Source organism: Rhodnius prolixus, unplaced genomic scaffold (genome assembly GCF_049639745.1).
Source record: "Rhodnius prolixus isolate KJV_2025 unplaced genomic scaffold, Rpr scaffold_11, whole genome shotgun sequence".
Taxonomy (NCBI): Eukaryota; Metazoa; Arthropoda; class Insecta; order Hemiptera; family Reduviidae; genus Rhodnius; species Rhodnius prolixus.
In genome coordinates this window covers 10,165,453-10,182,468 of record NW_027411625.1, presented here as the reverse complement: position 1 = coordinate 10,182,468, position 17,016 = coordinate 10,165,453, and the positions used below count along the sequence as shown (strand labels likewise).

Here is a 17,016-nt window from a genome sequence, read left to right as displayed (position 1 = left end):
AAATTAGAGTAAAGCATTACGTACTGTTAAGTTCTAATCTTTGACAGTTTTATATAATGATGTCCAGGATTAAATAAGCACTTTATAAGTGGTATGTGTCATAAGCACTTGAAAAGCCGGTGAAACGTTTGTTAATATTAAATTTCATGTTCTAAGAAATATTAACTTTTAGTGATATAATAGTGTTATTTATACATTTTTTTAAATAGCCAATTCATCCAGTTTTAAGAAACTGGAAGTATTTTTTATTAATTTCATTTCAGTCGCATACATAGTGGTTAGTGTTACCTAATAGGTTTACATAGAAGTGAAATAACTACAGCCTATCACTTTTTACAAGCTCACTAAGTGTAAATATATATATATTAATATAAATTTAAATTTAAGGCGCGTCAGTGTCTGAAGTCATTAACGCCCGTAGCTTTTGCCAGTGCACTGCCGGCCTCCGGACAGTGTTCTCTCGTTACAGACAACCCTAACCATCACTGGAAAATCTTAGGAAGAGAAAATTTAAAGGGCCAGTATCTGGATTCGAACCCGGGATATCCGTGTTGGGACCCAGGATACACTATGAGCTAATCCCTTCCCTTACTAAAAATATTCTTGTAAGGATGGTATGTTCCTTCCCTTTGTAGTGGACCTTTTGCAGAACCCAATATAGATGTCAGGGTAATTCTGCCTCAATTAAACAACAAACAATAGAACAACAGTTACAATATGTCTCAAGTAGACATCAACCGATACTTATATTTGCAGTAGTGTAGTAGAACTACATGTCTGACGGTCGTGTGCAATTACATCCAAACTCTACCGTACATTTCATCTTGACTTAAAAAATCCGTTTAAAAAATATTAAATCGAAAAAGAGTACTCCTTCAAGTAGGCAACGCGAGATCACTAAATGTAGATTTCAATTTTGAGTTTGTCTTTCACAAACCTAACCCTGCACTCTCTGTTTCCACCAAAGCTCACTTTGGCCTGGTAAATGTTTTAAAAAATAAGGAGAAATGAAAATGGGATGTTAAGAGTATTTTGCCTGCAAGGTTTGCTAGCGGGCGGTATGGAATTGTAATAAAGGATGAACAAGAAGATGAAAAAAAAAAAAATTATATGAATGTTGCATATGTGTTAAAAGAATATTATTTCTAAAGAAAAATCTTAATATGCTTTCTAGTCCTATTGGCAAATGGATCATTTCCAAAGATACAATCATTTTTATTTTATTTTTTCAGAATGCATATGGAAATAATGGATAACGCCAAAGTCAAGCTAACTATTAAAGCGCCGAATCAAATGGTCGACGACCATTTGATAGATTGTGATAGAAATTGTACCATTAGAGAAATTAAGGAATATTTATTCAAAGATTATCCAACACATCCTGTAAGTGATTGAGACTCTTTTTTTTTTTTTTTTAAATTATTGCAATCATGTTAAGTTTTCTCTCAAAAAATATATGATTTGGTCAACGGGTGAGAAAAAAATGTTGACCTCTATTTTATTGAATGCATTTACCAAATTTGTTTCCTACGTTCTTAAAAGATAGCCAATCGATTTACTTTAAAGTTCGCATAGTACTGTACGTCCTCTTAAACGTCACTTTTTTTTTTTTTTTTAAGCATTATTTACTTGTAAGATATACAAGTGAAGTGAACCAAGATAGCGGGTCCGTGTGCAAATCTTGAAGCTGGTCATTACAGTCCTGGAAAATTTGAACGCACGGTAGCCATGGAAGTAGAGAATCCAACTTTCATGCTGAAATCCTGCTGAAGACAGGCTGCTTGTAAACTGTTTAATGAACAAAAAAGTATTCGCTAACAAACATAGACTCACCGATCTCAAATTTAAATAACGTAAAAAACTTTTGTGTGCTTCAAAGACTTCAAAAAAGCTAATGTGTGCCGTAACTTTATCAGCTTTTCGATTTAAGTTGTTCTTTCCAATTCTGATCAACATTTCAAGTCCAAGAAGCAGTGGATACTCTTCAATTTTTCGTAACCTTTCTGATATTCATTTAATAATGAATATAAGAGTTTTACGTGCTTTGTTGGATGACTTGATAACATGAGAGAGCAAAAAAAAAACATTATATGACTTGTAATATAACCAATCTTTATTGCCATTAGGCCTTAAAATATATATTTCCGGGGAAGCGATTTTCAACAAACTTGGACTCACACCTTTATGTGGTACATGTGGAAATAATTTTTTTTTTTTTTTCTCTTCAACATAACATTTACTTATTTAACTTCTTGTTTCAGAAACCTGAAAACCAAAAGCTAATTTATTCTGGAAAGTTGCTTGGTGATGAGTTGCCATTATCGGATGTTTTGAAGACGTACGCAGGTACCGAGAACAACACTATACATTTGGTGTGTTCTGCTGGATCAAGTATCAGAGCTAAAACAGTTGCTTCAAGATCCGTGCAAACGACTACTCCAGATCTTCACAGTCAGTCTTCTGTAACTTCTAATCAACACTATCAGTCTTCTTCGATTTCAAATGGTATGTTTGTTTTAGAATGTAATACATTTACTCGGGTATATCAAAAGTCCAGATTTTCAATTTGGATGACCCATTAGTTTTTGTATCGTACAGTTAAAATGGTTTATTTACATACTTCTTACGTTTACAGCTGGAAGTGCTTGGGAAAAACTCCTATCATTCCGTTTTCACTCTCTCTGTTTTTATAAATTTTTGGCTACACGTAAAAAATTACGCAGTAGAACGCACGAGGTCATAATCAATAAGTATTAGGTCAATACCAGCGTTTTCCAACATTTTTTGGCTCGCGTACCACTTCGTAGTACATCATGCTAAATTGTACCACTTCGTAAAAGTTATTGTATTTCGTGAAATTTGTTATTTCGTATGTGTAATTTTATTATTATTATTTTTATTTGTATAAAGATACAATGTATCTGTTACAAAGGAGTTCAAGTTCATGTTCTCTCTATAAACTTTGTAAAGTGTAAGATCTTACTTTTAAAACTTTTTTTAAGTAATTAAAAATTACGGACATATGTTCCTATTCAAAATTATGAATCAATTTACAAAGTTCTTTAGGATTATTATATTTGTGCCCAAATCTTATAAATTATTATCTTTCAAGCATTCTACTACCTGAAAGTACCAATTAAATTTAATGTTGCTTGGATACAGCTTACTCATTATTATAAGACCCTCTAAGCAGATTTTTCATAGTTTTCATATAGGTTCTGTCACGTGATAATTCTATTAACTTCTCTTTATCTTTTATCGATAATCATGTAGCTTTTCCTAAATTTTCTTTATAGAAGAGGTTTGAAATCCAGTTATCATTTGTGTTTTCGGGTTTTGCAAAATACTCCAAAAAAGACAATTAAAATCCTGTTAAATGTGCATTATATTTTCTCGATTTTCTAGTATATCAAGAGACAGACTAACCTTATTATTGTACATATTAACAACTTTACTGTAAATTATTTTATTAAGTAAAATAATTTTTATGAATTATAAGAAAAAACGTTTCTATATTTATATGCTTACATTTTTTTTGTCCGCCATTATTGCTTATTGTTCGCGTACCAGAGGTTGGGAAACGCTGCTCTAGAAATTGCAATTTATAATACTTACAAAGCTAACATTTCTCTCCATTTCAGCATAGAAATCTGAAGTACGGAAAGAGAAATAAACGTTTGAAATTTGTACGATTTGAAAACCTCTAAAATTAAACCTTCAATATCTAGTTAACTATTATTTCTACAACATTGCAACTAATACAAATTAAACACCTGATTTTGCTCTACATTTCGGTAAAGAAATCCTTAAATTGTGATGATTACGATAAGAGATATAAACGTTTGAAATTTCACCGCATTCCAAACGAATTTGAAAACGTCAAAAATTAATTCTTATATATCTCATTAACTATTACCACTAGAACAATGCTATTTATGATACTTATAGAGCTAACATTTCTCTACATTTCGGTAAAGAAATAATTGAATTCTGATAAATATGAAAAGAGATATAAACGATTGAGATTTCACCGTATTCGAAACGAAGTTGAAAACGACAAAAAATTGTATGTTGAATATTTTATGAACTATTATCACTAAAAGATTGCCATTTGTACTACGTATAAAGCTAACTTTTCTCTACATTTGGGTAAAGAAATCATTAAAATTTAACTAAAACAGTAAGAGTTATAAACGTTTAAATTTGGAATGAATAAGAAAACCTCAAAAATTTAACCTTCAATATCTCGGTAACTAATATCTCCAGAACATTGCAATTAGTACTATTTATACATCTAACTTTTCTTTATATTTCGGTAAAGAAATCATAGAATTCTGATAAATATGAAGAGAGATATACTAAATGTATGAAATTTCACCGAATTCAAGACAAAGTTGAAATCGACAAAAAATTGTATGTTGAATATTTTAGGAACTATTATCACTAAAACATTGCCATTTGTACTACGTATAAAGCTAACTTTTCTCTACATTTGGGTAAAGAAATCATTAAAATTTAACTAAAACAGTAAGAGTTATAAACGTTTAAATTTGGAATGAATCAAAAAACCTCAAAAATTTAACCTTCAATATCTCGGTAACTATTATATCTAGAACATTGCAATTAGTACTATTTATATATCTAACTTTTCTCTATATTTCGGTAAAGAAATCATTGAATTCTGATAAATATGAAAAGAGATATAAACGATTGAGATTGCACCGTATTCGAAACGAAGTTGAAAACGACAAAAAATTGTATGTTGAATATTTTATGAACTATTATCACTAAAAGATTGCCATTTGTACTACGTATAAAGCTAACTTTTCTCTACATTTGGGTAAAGAAATCATTAAAATTTAACTAAAACAGTAAGAGTTATAAACGTTTAAATTTGGAATGAATCAAAAAACCTCAAAAATTTAACCTTCAATATCTCGGTAACTATTATATCTAGAACATTGCAATTAGTACTATTTATATATCTAACTTTTCTCTATATTTCGGTAAAGAAATCATTGAATTCTGATTAATATGAAAAAAGATATAAACGTTTGAAGTTTCACCGAATTCGAATCGAAGTTGTAAACGACAAAACATTGTATGTTGAATATCTTACGAACTATTATCACTAAAACATTGCCATTTATACCACGTATAAACCTAACTTTTCTCTACATTTGGGTAAAGAAACCATTAAAATTTAAACAACAGAATAAGAGTTATTAACGTTTAAATTTGGAATGAATCAGAAAACCTCAAAAATTTAACCTTCAATATCTCGGTAACTAATATCTCCAGAACATTGCAATTAGTACTATTTATACATCTAACTTTTCTCTATATTTCGGTAAAGAAATCATTGAATTCTGATAAATATGAAAAGAGATATAAACGATTCAGATTTCACCGTATTCGAAACGAAGTTGAAAACGACAAAAAATTGTATGTTGAATATTTTATGAACTATTATCACTAAAAGATTGCCATTTGTACTACGTATAAAGCTAACTTTTCTCTACATTTGGGTAAAGAAATCATTAAAATTTAACTAAAACAGTAAGAGTTATAAACGTTTAAATTTGGAATGAATCAGAAAACCTCAAAAATTTAACCTTCAATATCTCGGTAACTAATATCTCCAGAAAGTTGCAATTGGTACTATTTATACATCTAACTTTTCTCTATATTTCGGTAAAGAAATCATTGAATTCTGTTGAATAAGAAAAGAGATATAAACGATTGCAATTTCACCGTATTCGAAACGAAGTTGAAAACGACAAAAAATTGTATGTTGAATATTTTAGGAACTATTATCACTAAAACATTGCCATTTGTACCACGTATAAAGCTAACTTTTCTCTACATTTGGGTAAAGAAATCATTAAAATTTAACTAACACAGTAAGAGTTATAAACGTTTAAATTTGGAATGAATCAGAAAACCTCAAAAATTTAACCTTCAATATCTCGGTAACTAATATCTCCAGAACATTGCAATTAGTACTATTTATACATCTAACTTTTCTTTATATTTCGGTAAAGAAATCATAGAATTCTGATAAATATGAAAAAAGATATAAACGTTTGAAGTTTCACCGTATTCGAAACGAAGATGAAATCGACAAAAAATTGTATGTTGAATATTTTAGGAACTATTATCACTAAAACATTGCCATTTGTACCACGTATAAAGCTAACTTTTCTCTACATTTGGGTAAAGAAATCATTAAAATTTAACCAACACAGTAAGAGTTATTAACGCATAAATTTGGAATGAATCAGAAAACCTCAAAAATTTAACCTTCAATATCTCGGTAACTAATATCTCCAGAACATTGCAATTAATACTATTTATACATCTAACTTTTCTCTATATTTCGGTAAAGAAATCATTGAATTCAGATAAATATGAAAAGAGATATAAACGATTGAGATTTCACCGTATTCGAAAGGAAGTTGAAAACGACAAAAAATTGTATGTTGAATATTTTACGAACTTTTATCACTAAAAGATTGCCATTTGTACCACGTATAAAGCTTCCTTTTCTCTACATTTGGGTAAAGAAATCATTAAAATTTAAACAACAGAATAAGAGTTATAAACGTTTAAATTTGGAATGAATCAGAAAACCTCAAAAATTTAACCTTCAATATCTCGGTAACTAATATCTCCAGAACATTGCAATTAGTACTATTTATACATCTAACATTTCTCTATATTTCGGTAAAGAAATCATTGAATTCTGTTAAATAAGAAAAGAGATATAAACGATTGAAATTTCACCGTATTTGAAACGAAGTTGAAAACGACAAAAAATTGTATGTTGAATATTTTACGAACTATTGTCACTAAAACATTGCCATTTGTACCACGTATAAAGCTAACTTTTCTCTACATTTGGGTAAAGAAATCATTAAAATTTAACTAACACAGTAAGAGTTATTAAGGTTTAAATTTGGAATGAATCAGAAAACCTCAAAAATTTAACCTTCAATATCTCGGTAACTAATATATCTAGAACATTGCAATTAGTACTATTTATATATCTAACTTTTCTCTATATTTCGGTAAAGAAATCATTGAATTCTGATAAATATGAAAAGAGATATAAACGATTGAAATTTCACCGTATTTGAAACGAAGTTGAAAACGACAAAAAATTGTATGTTGAATATTTTAGGAACTATTATCACTAAAAGATTGCCATTTGTACCACGTATAAAGCTAACTTTTCTCTACATTTGGGTAAAGAAATCATTGAATTCAGATAAATATGAAAAGAGATATAAACGATTGAGATTTCACCGTATTCGAAAGGAAGTTGAAAACGACAAAAAATTGTATGTTGAATATTTTAGGAACTATTATCACTAAAAGATTGCCATTTGTACCACGTATAAAGCTAACTTTTCTCTACATTTGGGTAAAGAAATCATTGAATTCAGATAAATATGAAAAGAGATATAAACGATTGAGATTTCACCGTATTCGAAAGGAAGTTGAAAACGACAAAAAATTGTATGTTGAATATTTTAGGAACTATTATCACTAAAAGATTGCCATTTGTACCACGTATAAAGCTAACTTTTCTCTACATTTGGGTAAAGAAATCATTGAATTCAGATAAATATGAAAAGAGATATAAACGATTGAAATTTCACCGTATTTGAAACGAAGTTGAAAACGACAAAAAATTGTATGTTGAATATTTTAGGAACTATTATCACTAAAAGATTGCCATTTGTACCACGTATAAAGCTAACTTTTCTCTACATTTGGGTAAAGAAATCATTGAATTCAGATAAATATGAAAAGAGATATAAACGATTGAGATTTCACCGTATTCGAAAGGAAGTTGAAAACGACAAAAAATTGTATGTTGAATATTTTACGAACTTTTATCACTAAAAGATTGCCATTTGTACCACGTATAAAGCTTCCTTTTCTCTACATTTGGGTAAAGAAATCATTAAAATTTAAACAACAGAATAAGAGTTATAAACGTTTAAATTTGGAATGAATCAGAAAACCTCAAAAATTTAACCTTCAATATCTCGGTAACTAATATCTCCAGAACATTGCAATTAGTACTATTTATACATCTAACATTTCTCTATATTTCGGTAAAGAAATCATTGAATTCTGTTAAATAAGAAAAGAGATATAAACGATTGAAATTTCATCGTATTTGAAACGAAGTTGAAAACGACAAAAAATTGTATGTTGAATATTTTACGAACTATTGTCACTAAAACATTGCCATTTGTACCACGTATAAAGCTAACTTTTCTCTACATTTGGGTAAAGAAATCATTAAAATTTAACTAACACAGTAAGAGTTATAAAGGTTTAAATTTGGAATGAATCAGAAAACCTCAAAAATTTAACCTTCAATATCTCGGTAACTAATATATCTAGAACATTGCAATTAGTACTATTTATATATCTAACTTTTCTCTATATTTCGGTAAAGAAATCATTGAATTCTGATAAATATGAAAAGAGATATAAACGATTGAAATTTCACCGTATTTGAAACGAAGTTGAAAACGACAAAAAATTGTATGTTGAATATTTTAGGAACTATTATCACTAAAAGATTGCCATTTGTACCACGTATAAAGCTAACTTTTCTCTACATTTGGGTAAAGAAATCATTAAAATTTAAACAACACAATAAGAGTTATAAACGTTTAAATTTGGAATGAATCAGAAAACGTAAAAATTTAACCTTTAATATCTCGTTAACTAATATCTCCAGAACATTGCAATTAGTACTATTTATACACCTAATCTTTCTCTATATTTCGGTAAAGAAATCATAGAATTCTGATAAATATGAAAAAAGATATAAACGTTTGAAGTTTCACCGTATTCGAAATGAAGTTGAAATCGACAAAAAATTGTATGTTGAATATTTTAGGAACTATTATCAATAAAACATTGCCATTTGTACCACGTATAAAGCTAACTTTTCTCTACATTTGGGTAAAGAAATCATTAAAATTTAACCAATACAGTAAGAGTTATTAACGTTTAAATTTCGAATGAATCAGAAAACCTCAAAAATTTAACCTTCAATATCTCGGTAACTAATATCTCCAGAACATTGCAATTAGTACTATTTATACATCTAACTTTTCTCTATATTTCGGTAAAGAAATCATTGAATTCTGATAAATATGAAAAAAGATATAAACGTTTGAAGTTTCACCGTATTCGAAACGAAGTTGAAAACGACAAAAAATTGTATGTTGAATATTTTATGAACTATTATCACTAAAAGATTGCCATTTGTACTACGTATAAAGCTAACTTTTCTCTACATTTGGGTAAAGAAATCATTAAAATTTAACTAAAACAGTAAGAGTTATAAACGTTTAAATTTGGAATGAATCAGAAAACCTCAAAAATTTAACCTTCAATATCTCGGTAACTATTATATCTAGAACATTGCAATTAGTACTATTTATATATCTAACTTTTCTCTATATTTCGGTAAAGAAATCATTGAATTCTGATAAATATGAAAAAAGATATAAACGTTTGAAGTTTCACCGAATTCGAATCGAAGTTGTAAACGACAAAACATTGTATGTTGAATATCTTACGAACTATTATCACTAAAACATTGCCATTTGTACTACGTATAAAGCTAACTTTTCTCTACATTTGGGTAAAGAAATCATTAAAATTTAAACAACACAATAAGAGTTATAAACGTTTAAATTTGGAATGAATCAGAAAACGTAAAAATTTAACCTTTAATATCTCGTTAACTAATATCTCCAGAACATTGCAATTAGTACTATTTATACACCTAATCTTTCTCTATATTTCGGTAAAGAAATCATAGAATTCTGATAAATATGAAAAAAGATATAAACGTTTGAAGTTTCACCGTATTCGAAATGAAGTTGAAATCGACAAAAAATTGTATGTTGAATATTTTAGGAACTATTATCAATAAAACATTGCCAATTGTACCACGTATAAACCTAACTTTTCTCTACATTTGGGTAAAGAAATCATTAAAATTTAACCAATACAGTAAGAGTTATTAACGTTTAAATTTCGAATGAATCAGAAAACCTCAAAAATTTAACCTTCAATATCTCGGTAACTAATATCTCCAGAACATTGCAATTAGTACTATTTATACATCTAACTTTTCTCTATATTTCGGTAAAGAAATCATTGAATTCTGATAAATATGAAAAAAGATATAAACGTTTGAAGTTTCACCGTATTCGAAATGAAGTTGAAATCGACAAAAAATTGTATGTTGAATATTTTAGGAACTATTATCACTAAAACATTGCCATTTGTACCACGTATAAAGCTAACTTTTCTCTACATTTGGGTAAAGAAATCATTAAAATTTAACTAATACAGTAAGAGTTATTAACGTTTAAATTTCGAATGAATCAGAAAACCTCAAAAATTTAACCTTCAATATCTCGGTAACTAATATCTCCAGAACATTGCAATTAGTACTATTTATACATCTAACTTTTCTCTATATTTCGGTAAAGAAATCATTGAATTCTGATAAATATGAAAAGAGATATAAACGATTGAGATTGCACCGTACTCGAAACGAAGTTGAAAACGACAAAAAATTGTATGTTGAATATTTTATGAACTATTATCACTAAAAGATTGCCATTTGTACTACGTATAAAGCTAACTTTTCTCTACATTTGGGTAAAGAAATCATTAAAATTTAACTAAAACAGTAAGAGTTATAAACGTTTAAATTTGGAATGAATCAGAAAACCTCAAAAATTTAACCTTCAATATCTCGGTAACTATTATATCTAGAACATTGCAATTAGTACTATTTATATATCTAACTTTTCTCTATATTTCGGTAAAGAAATCATTGAATTCTGATTAATATGAAAAAAGATATAAACGTTTGAAGTTTCACCGAATTCGAATCGAAGTTGTAAACGACAAAACATTGTATGTTGAATATCTTACGAACTATTATCACTAAAACATTGCCATTTATACCACGTATAAACCTAATTTTTCTCTACATTTGGGTAAAGAAATCATTAAAATTTAAACAACAGAATAAGAGTTATTAACGTTTAAATTTGGAATGAATCAGAAAACCTCAAAAATTTAACCTTCAATATCTCGGTAACTAATATCTCCAGAACATTGCAATTAGTACTATTTATACATCTAACTTTTCTCTATATTTCGGTAAAGAAATCATTGAATTCTGATAAATATGAAAAGAGATAAACGATTCAGATTTCACCGTATTCGAAACGAAGTTGAAAACGACAAAAAATTGTATGTTGAATATTTTATGAACTATTATCACTAAAAGATTGCCATTTGTACTACGTATAAAGCTAACTTTTCTCTACATTTGGGTAAAGAAATCATTAAAATTTAACTAACACAGTAAGAGTTATAAACGTTTAAATTTGGAATGAATCAGAAAACCTCAAAAATTTAACCTTCAATATCTCGGTAACTAATATCTCCAGAACATTGCAATTAGTACTATTTATACATCTAACTTTTCTTTATATTTCGGTAAAGAAATCATAGAATTCTGATAAATATGAAAAAAGATATAAACGTTTGAAGTTTCACCGTATTCGAAACGAAGATGAAATCGACAAAAAATTGTATGTTGAATATTTTAGGAACTATTATCACTAAAACATTGCCATTTGTACCACGTATAAAGCTAACTTTTCTCTACATTTGGGTAAAGAAATCATTAAAATTTAAACAACAGAATAAAAGTTATAAACGTTTAAATTTGGAATGAATCAGAAAACCTCAAGAATTTAACCTTCAATACCTCGGTAACTAATATCTCCAGAACATTGCAATTAGTACTATTTATACATCTAACATTTCTCTATATTTCGGTAAAGAAATCATTGAATTCTGTTAAATAAGAAAAGAGATATAAACGATTGAAATTTCACCGTATTTGAAACGAAGTTGAAAACGACAAAAAATTGTATGTTGAATATTTTACGAACTATTGTCACTAAAACATTGCCATTTGTACCACGTATAAAGCTAACTTTTCTCTACATTTGGGTAAAGAAATCATTAAAATTTAACTAACACAGTAAGAGTTATAAACGTTTAAATTTGGAATGAATCAGAAAACCTCAAAAATTTAACCTTCAATATCTCGGTAACTAATATTTCTAGAACATTGCAATTAGTACTATTTATATATCTAACTTTTCTCTATATTTCGGTAAAGAAATCATTGAATTCTGATAAATATAAAAAGAGATATAAACGATTGAAATTTCACCGTATTTGAAACGAAGTTGAAAACGACAAAAAATTGTATGTTGAATATTTTAGGAACTATTATCACTAAAACATTGCCATTTGTACCACGTATAAAGCTAACTTTTCTCTACATTTGGGTAAAGAAATCATTAAAATTTAACTAACACAGTAAGAGTTATAAACGTTTAAATTTCGAATGAATCAGAAAACCTCAAAAATTTAACCTTCAATATCTCGGTAAACTATTATATCTAGAACATTGCAATTAGTACTATTTATATATCTAACTTTTCTCTATATTTCGGTAAAGAAATCATTGAATTCTGATTAATATGAAAAAAGATATAAACGTTTGAAGTTTCACCGAATTCGAATCGAAGTTGTAAACGACAAAACATTGTATGTTGAATATCTTACGAACTATTATCACTAAAACATTGCCATTTATACCACGTATAAACCTAACTTTTCTCTACATTTGGGTAAAGAAATCATTATAATTTAAACAACAGAATAAGAGTTATTAACGTTTAAATTTGGTATGAATCAGAAAACCTCAAAAATTTAACCTTCAATATCTCGGTAACTAATATCTCCAGAACATTGCAATTAGTACTATTTATACATCTAACTTTTCTCTATATTTCGGTAAAGAAATCATTGAATTCTGATAAATATAAAAAGAGATAAACGATTCAGATTTCACCGTATTCGAAACGAAGTTGAAAACGACAAAAAATTGTATGTTGAATATTTTATGAACTATTATCACTAAAAGATTGCCATTTGTACTACGTATAAAGCTAACTTTTCTCTACATTTGGGTAAAGAAATCATTAAAATTTAACTAACACAGTAAGAGTTATAAACGTTTAAATTTGGAATGAATCAGAAAACCTCAAAAATTTAACCTTCAATATCTCGGTAACTAATATCTCCAGAACATTGCAATTAGTACTATTTATACATCTAACATTTCTCTATATTTCGGTAAAGAAATCATTGAATTCTGTTAAATAAGAAAAGAGATATAAACGATTGAAATTTCACCGTATTTGAAACGAAGTTGAAAACGACAAAAAATTGTATGTTAAATATTTTACGAACTATTGTCACTAAAACATTGCCATTTGTACCACGTATAAAGCTAACTTTTCTCTACATTTGGGTAAAGAAATCATTAAAATTTAACTAATACAGTAAGAGTTATTAACGTTTAAATTTCGAATGAATCAGAAAACCTCAAAAATTTAACCTTCAATATCTCGGTAACTAATATCTCCAGAACATTGCAATTAGTACTATTTATACATCTAACATTTCTCTATATTTCGGTAAAGAAATCATTGAATTCTGTTAAATAAGAAAAGAGATATAAACGATTGAAATTTCACCGTATTTGAAACGAAGTTGAAAACGACAAAAAATTTTATGTTGAATATTTTACGAACTATTGTCACTAAAACATTGCCATTTGTACCACGTATAAAGCTAACTTTTCTCTACATTTGGGTAAAGAAATCATTAAAATTTAACTAACACAGTAAGAGTTATAAACGTTTAAATTTGGAATGAATCAGAAAACCTCAAAAATTTAACCTTCAATATCTCGGTAACTAATATATCTAGAACATTGCAATTAGTACTATTTATATATCTAACTTTTCTCTATATTTCGGTAAAGAAATCATTGAATTCTGATAAATATAAAAAGAGATATAAACGATTGAAATTTCACCGTATTTGAAACGAAGTTGAAAACGACAAAAAATTGTATGTTGAATATTTTAGGAACTATTATCACTAAAACATTGCCATTTGTACCACGTATAAACCTAACTTTTCTCTACATTTGGGTAAAGAAATCATTAAAATTTAACTAACACAGTAAGAGTTATAAACGTTTACATTTGGAATGAATCAGAAAACCTCAAAAATTTAACCTTCAATATCTCGGTAACTAATATATCTAGAACATTGCAATTAGTACTATTTATATATCTAACTTTTCTCTATATTTCGGTAAAGAAATCATTGAATTCTGATAAATATAAAAAGAGATATAAACGATTGAAATTTCACCGTATTTGAAACGAAGTTGAAAACGACAAAAAATTGTATGTTGAATATTTTAGGAACTATTATCACTAAAACATTGCCATTTGTACCACGTATAAACCTAACTTTTCTCTACATTTGGGTAAAGAAATCATTAAAATTTAACTAACACAGTAAGAGTTATAAACGTTTACATTTGGAATGAATCAGAAAACCTCAAAAATTTAACCTTCAATATCTCGGTAACTAATATATCTAGAACATTGCAATTAGTACTATTTATATATCTAACTTTTCTCTATATTTCGGTAAAGAAATCATTGAATTCTGATAAATATAAAAAGAGATATAAACGATTGAAATTTCACCGTATTTGAAACGAAGTTGAAAACGACAAAAAATTGTATGTTGAATATTTTAGGAACTATTATCACTAAAACATTGCCATTTGTACCACGTATAAACCTAACTTTTCTCTACATTTGGGTAAAGAAATCATTAAAATTTAACTAACACAGTAAGAGTTATAAACGTTTACATTTGGAATGAATCAGAAAACCTCAAAAATTTAACCTTCAATATCTCGGTAAACTATTATATCTAGAACATTGCAATTAGTACTATTTATATATCTAACTTTTCTCTATATTTCGGTAAAGAAATCATTGAATTCTGATTAATATGAAAAAAGATATAAACGTTTGAAGTTTCACCGAATTCGAATCGAAGTTGTAAACGACAAAACATTGTATGTTGAATATCTTACGAACTATTATCACTAAAACATTGCCATTTATACCACGTATAAACCTAACTTTTCTCTACATTTGGGTAAAGAAATCATTATAATTTAAACAACAGAATAAGAGTTATTAACGTTTAAATTTGGTATGAATCAGAAAACCTCAAAAATTTAACCTTCAATATCTCGGTAACTAATATCTCCAGAACATTGCAATTAGTACTATTTATACATCTAACTTTTCTCTATATTTCGGTAAAGAAATCATTGAATTCTGATAAATATAAAAAGAGATAAACGATTCAGATTTCACCGTATTCGAAACGAAGTTGAAAACGACAAAAAATTGTATGTTGAATATTTTATGAACTATTATCACTAAAAGATTGCCATTTGTACTACGTATAAAGCTAACTTTTCTCTACATTTGGGTAAAGAAATCATTAAAATTTAACTAACACAGTAAGAGTTATAAACGTTTAAATTTGGAATGAATCAGAAAACCTCAAAAATTTAACCTTCAATATCTCGGTAACTAATATCTCCAGAACATTGCAATTAGTACTATTTATACATCTAACATTTCTCTATATTTCGGTAAAGAAATCATTGAATTCTGTTAAATAAGAAAAGAGATATAAACGATTGAAATTTCACCGTATTTGAAACGAAGTTGAAAACGACAAAAAATTGTATGTTAAATATTTTACGAACTATTGTCACTAAAACATTGCCATTTGTACCACGTATAAAGCTAACTTTTCTCTACATTTGGGTAAAGAAATCATTAAAATTTAACTAATACAGTAAGAGTTATTAACGTTTAAATTTCGAATGAATCAGAAAACCTCAAAAATTTAACCTTCAATATCTCGGTAACTAATATCTCCAGAACATTGCAATTAGTACTATTTATACATCTAACATTTCTCTATATTTCGGTAAAGAAATCATTGAATTCTGTTAAATAAGAAAAGAGATATAAACGATTGAAATTTCACCGTATTTGAAACGAAGTTGAAAACGACAAAAAATTTTATGTTGAATATTTTACGAACTATTGTCACTAAAACATTGCCATTTGTACCACGTATAAAGCTAACTTTTCTCTACATTTGGGTAAAGAAATCATTAAAATTTAACTAACACAGTAAGAGTTATAAACGTTTAAATTTGGAATGAATCAGAAAACCTCAAAAATTTAACCTTCAATATCTCGGTAACTAATATATCTAGAACATTGCAATTAGTACTATTTATATATCTAACTTTTCTCTATATTTCGGTAAAGAAATCATTGAATTCTGATAAATATAAAAAGAGATATAAACGATTGAAATTTCACCGTATTTGAAACGAAGTTGAAAACGACAAAAAATTGTATGTTGAATATTTTAGGAACTATTATCACTAAAACATTGCCATTTGTACCACGTATAAACCTAACTTTTCTCTACATTTGGGTAAAGAAATCATTAAAATTTAACTAACACAGTAAGAGTTATAAACGTTTACATTTGGAATGAATCAGAAAACCTCAAAAATTTAACCTTCAATATCTCGGTAACTATTATATCTAGAACATTGCAATTAGTACTATTTATATATCTAACTTTTCTCTATATTTCGGTAAAGAAATCATTGAATTCTGATAAATATGAAAAAAGATATAAACGTTTGAAGTTTCACCGAATTCGAATCGAAGTTGTAAACGACAAAACATTGTATGTTGAATATCTTACGAACTATTATCACTAAAACATTGCCATTTATACCACGTATAAACCTAACTTTTCTCTACATTTGGGTAAAGAAATCATTAAAATTTAAACAACACAATAAGAGTTATAAACGTTTAAATTTGGAATGAATCAGAAAACGTAAAAATTTAACCTTTAATATCTCGTTAACTAATATCTCCAGAA

The 17,016-nt window shown here is 27.6% G+C and overlaps 1 protein-coding gene across 2 annotated transcripts in view; it reads left to right on the top strand.

The window, feature by feature from the left end:
- Positions 1–17,016, top strand: part of Herp (Homocysteine-induced endoplasmic reticulum protein) — a 56,456-nt gene continuing 39,440 nt past the window's right edge. The window contains exons 1-3 of one of the 2 annotated variants that reach the window (XM_074138186.1): positions 1–91; positions 1,233–1,383; positions 2,262–2,505. In XM_074138186.1, the coding sequence (XP_073994287.1) occupies positions 1,234–1,383; positions 2,262–2,505 (394 nt within the window). In that variant the 5' untranslated portion in view covers positions 1–91; position 1,233. The other variant, XM_074138187.1, reaches the window with a different exon arrangement.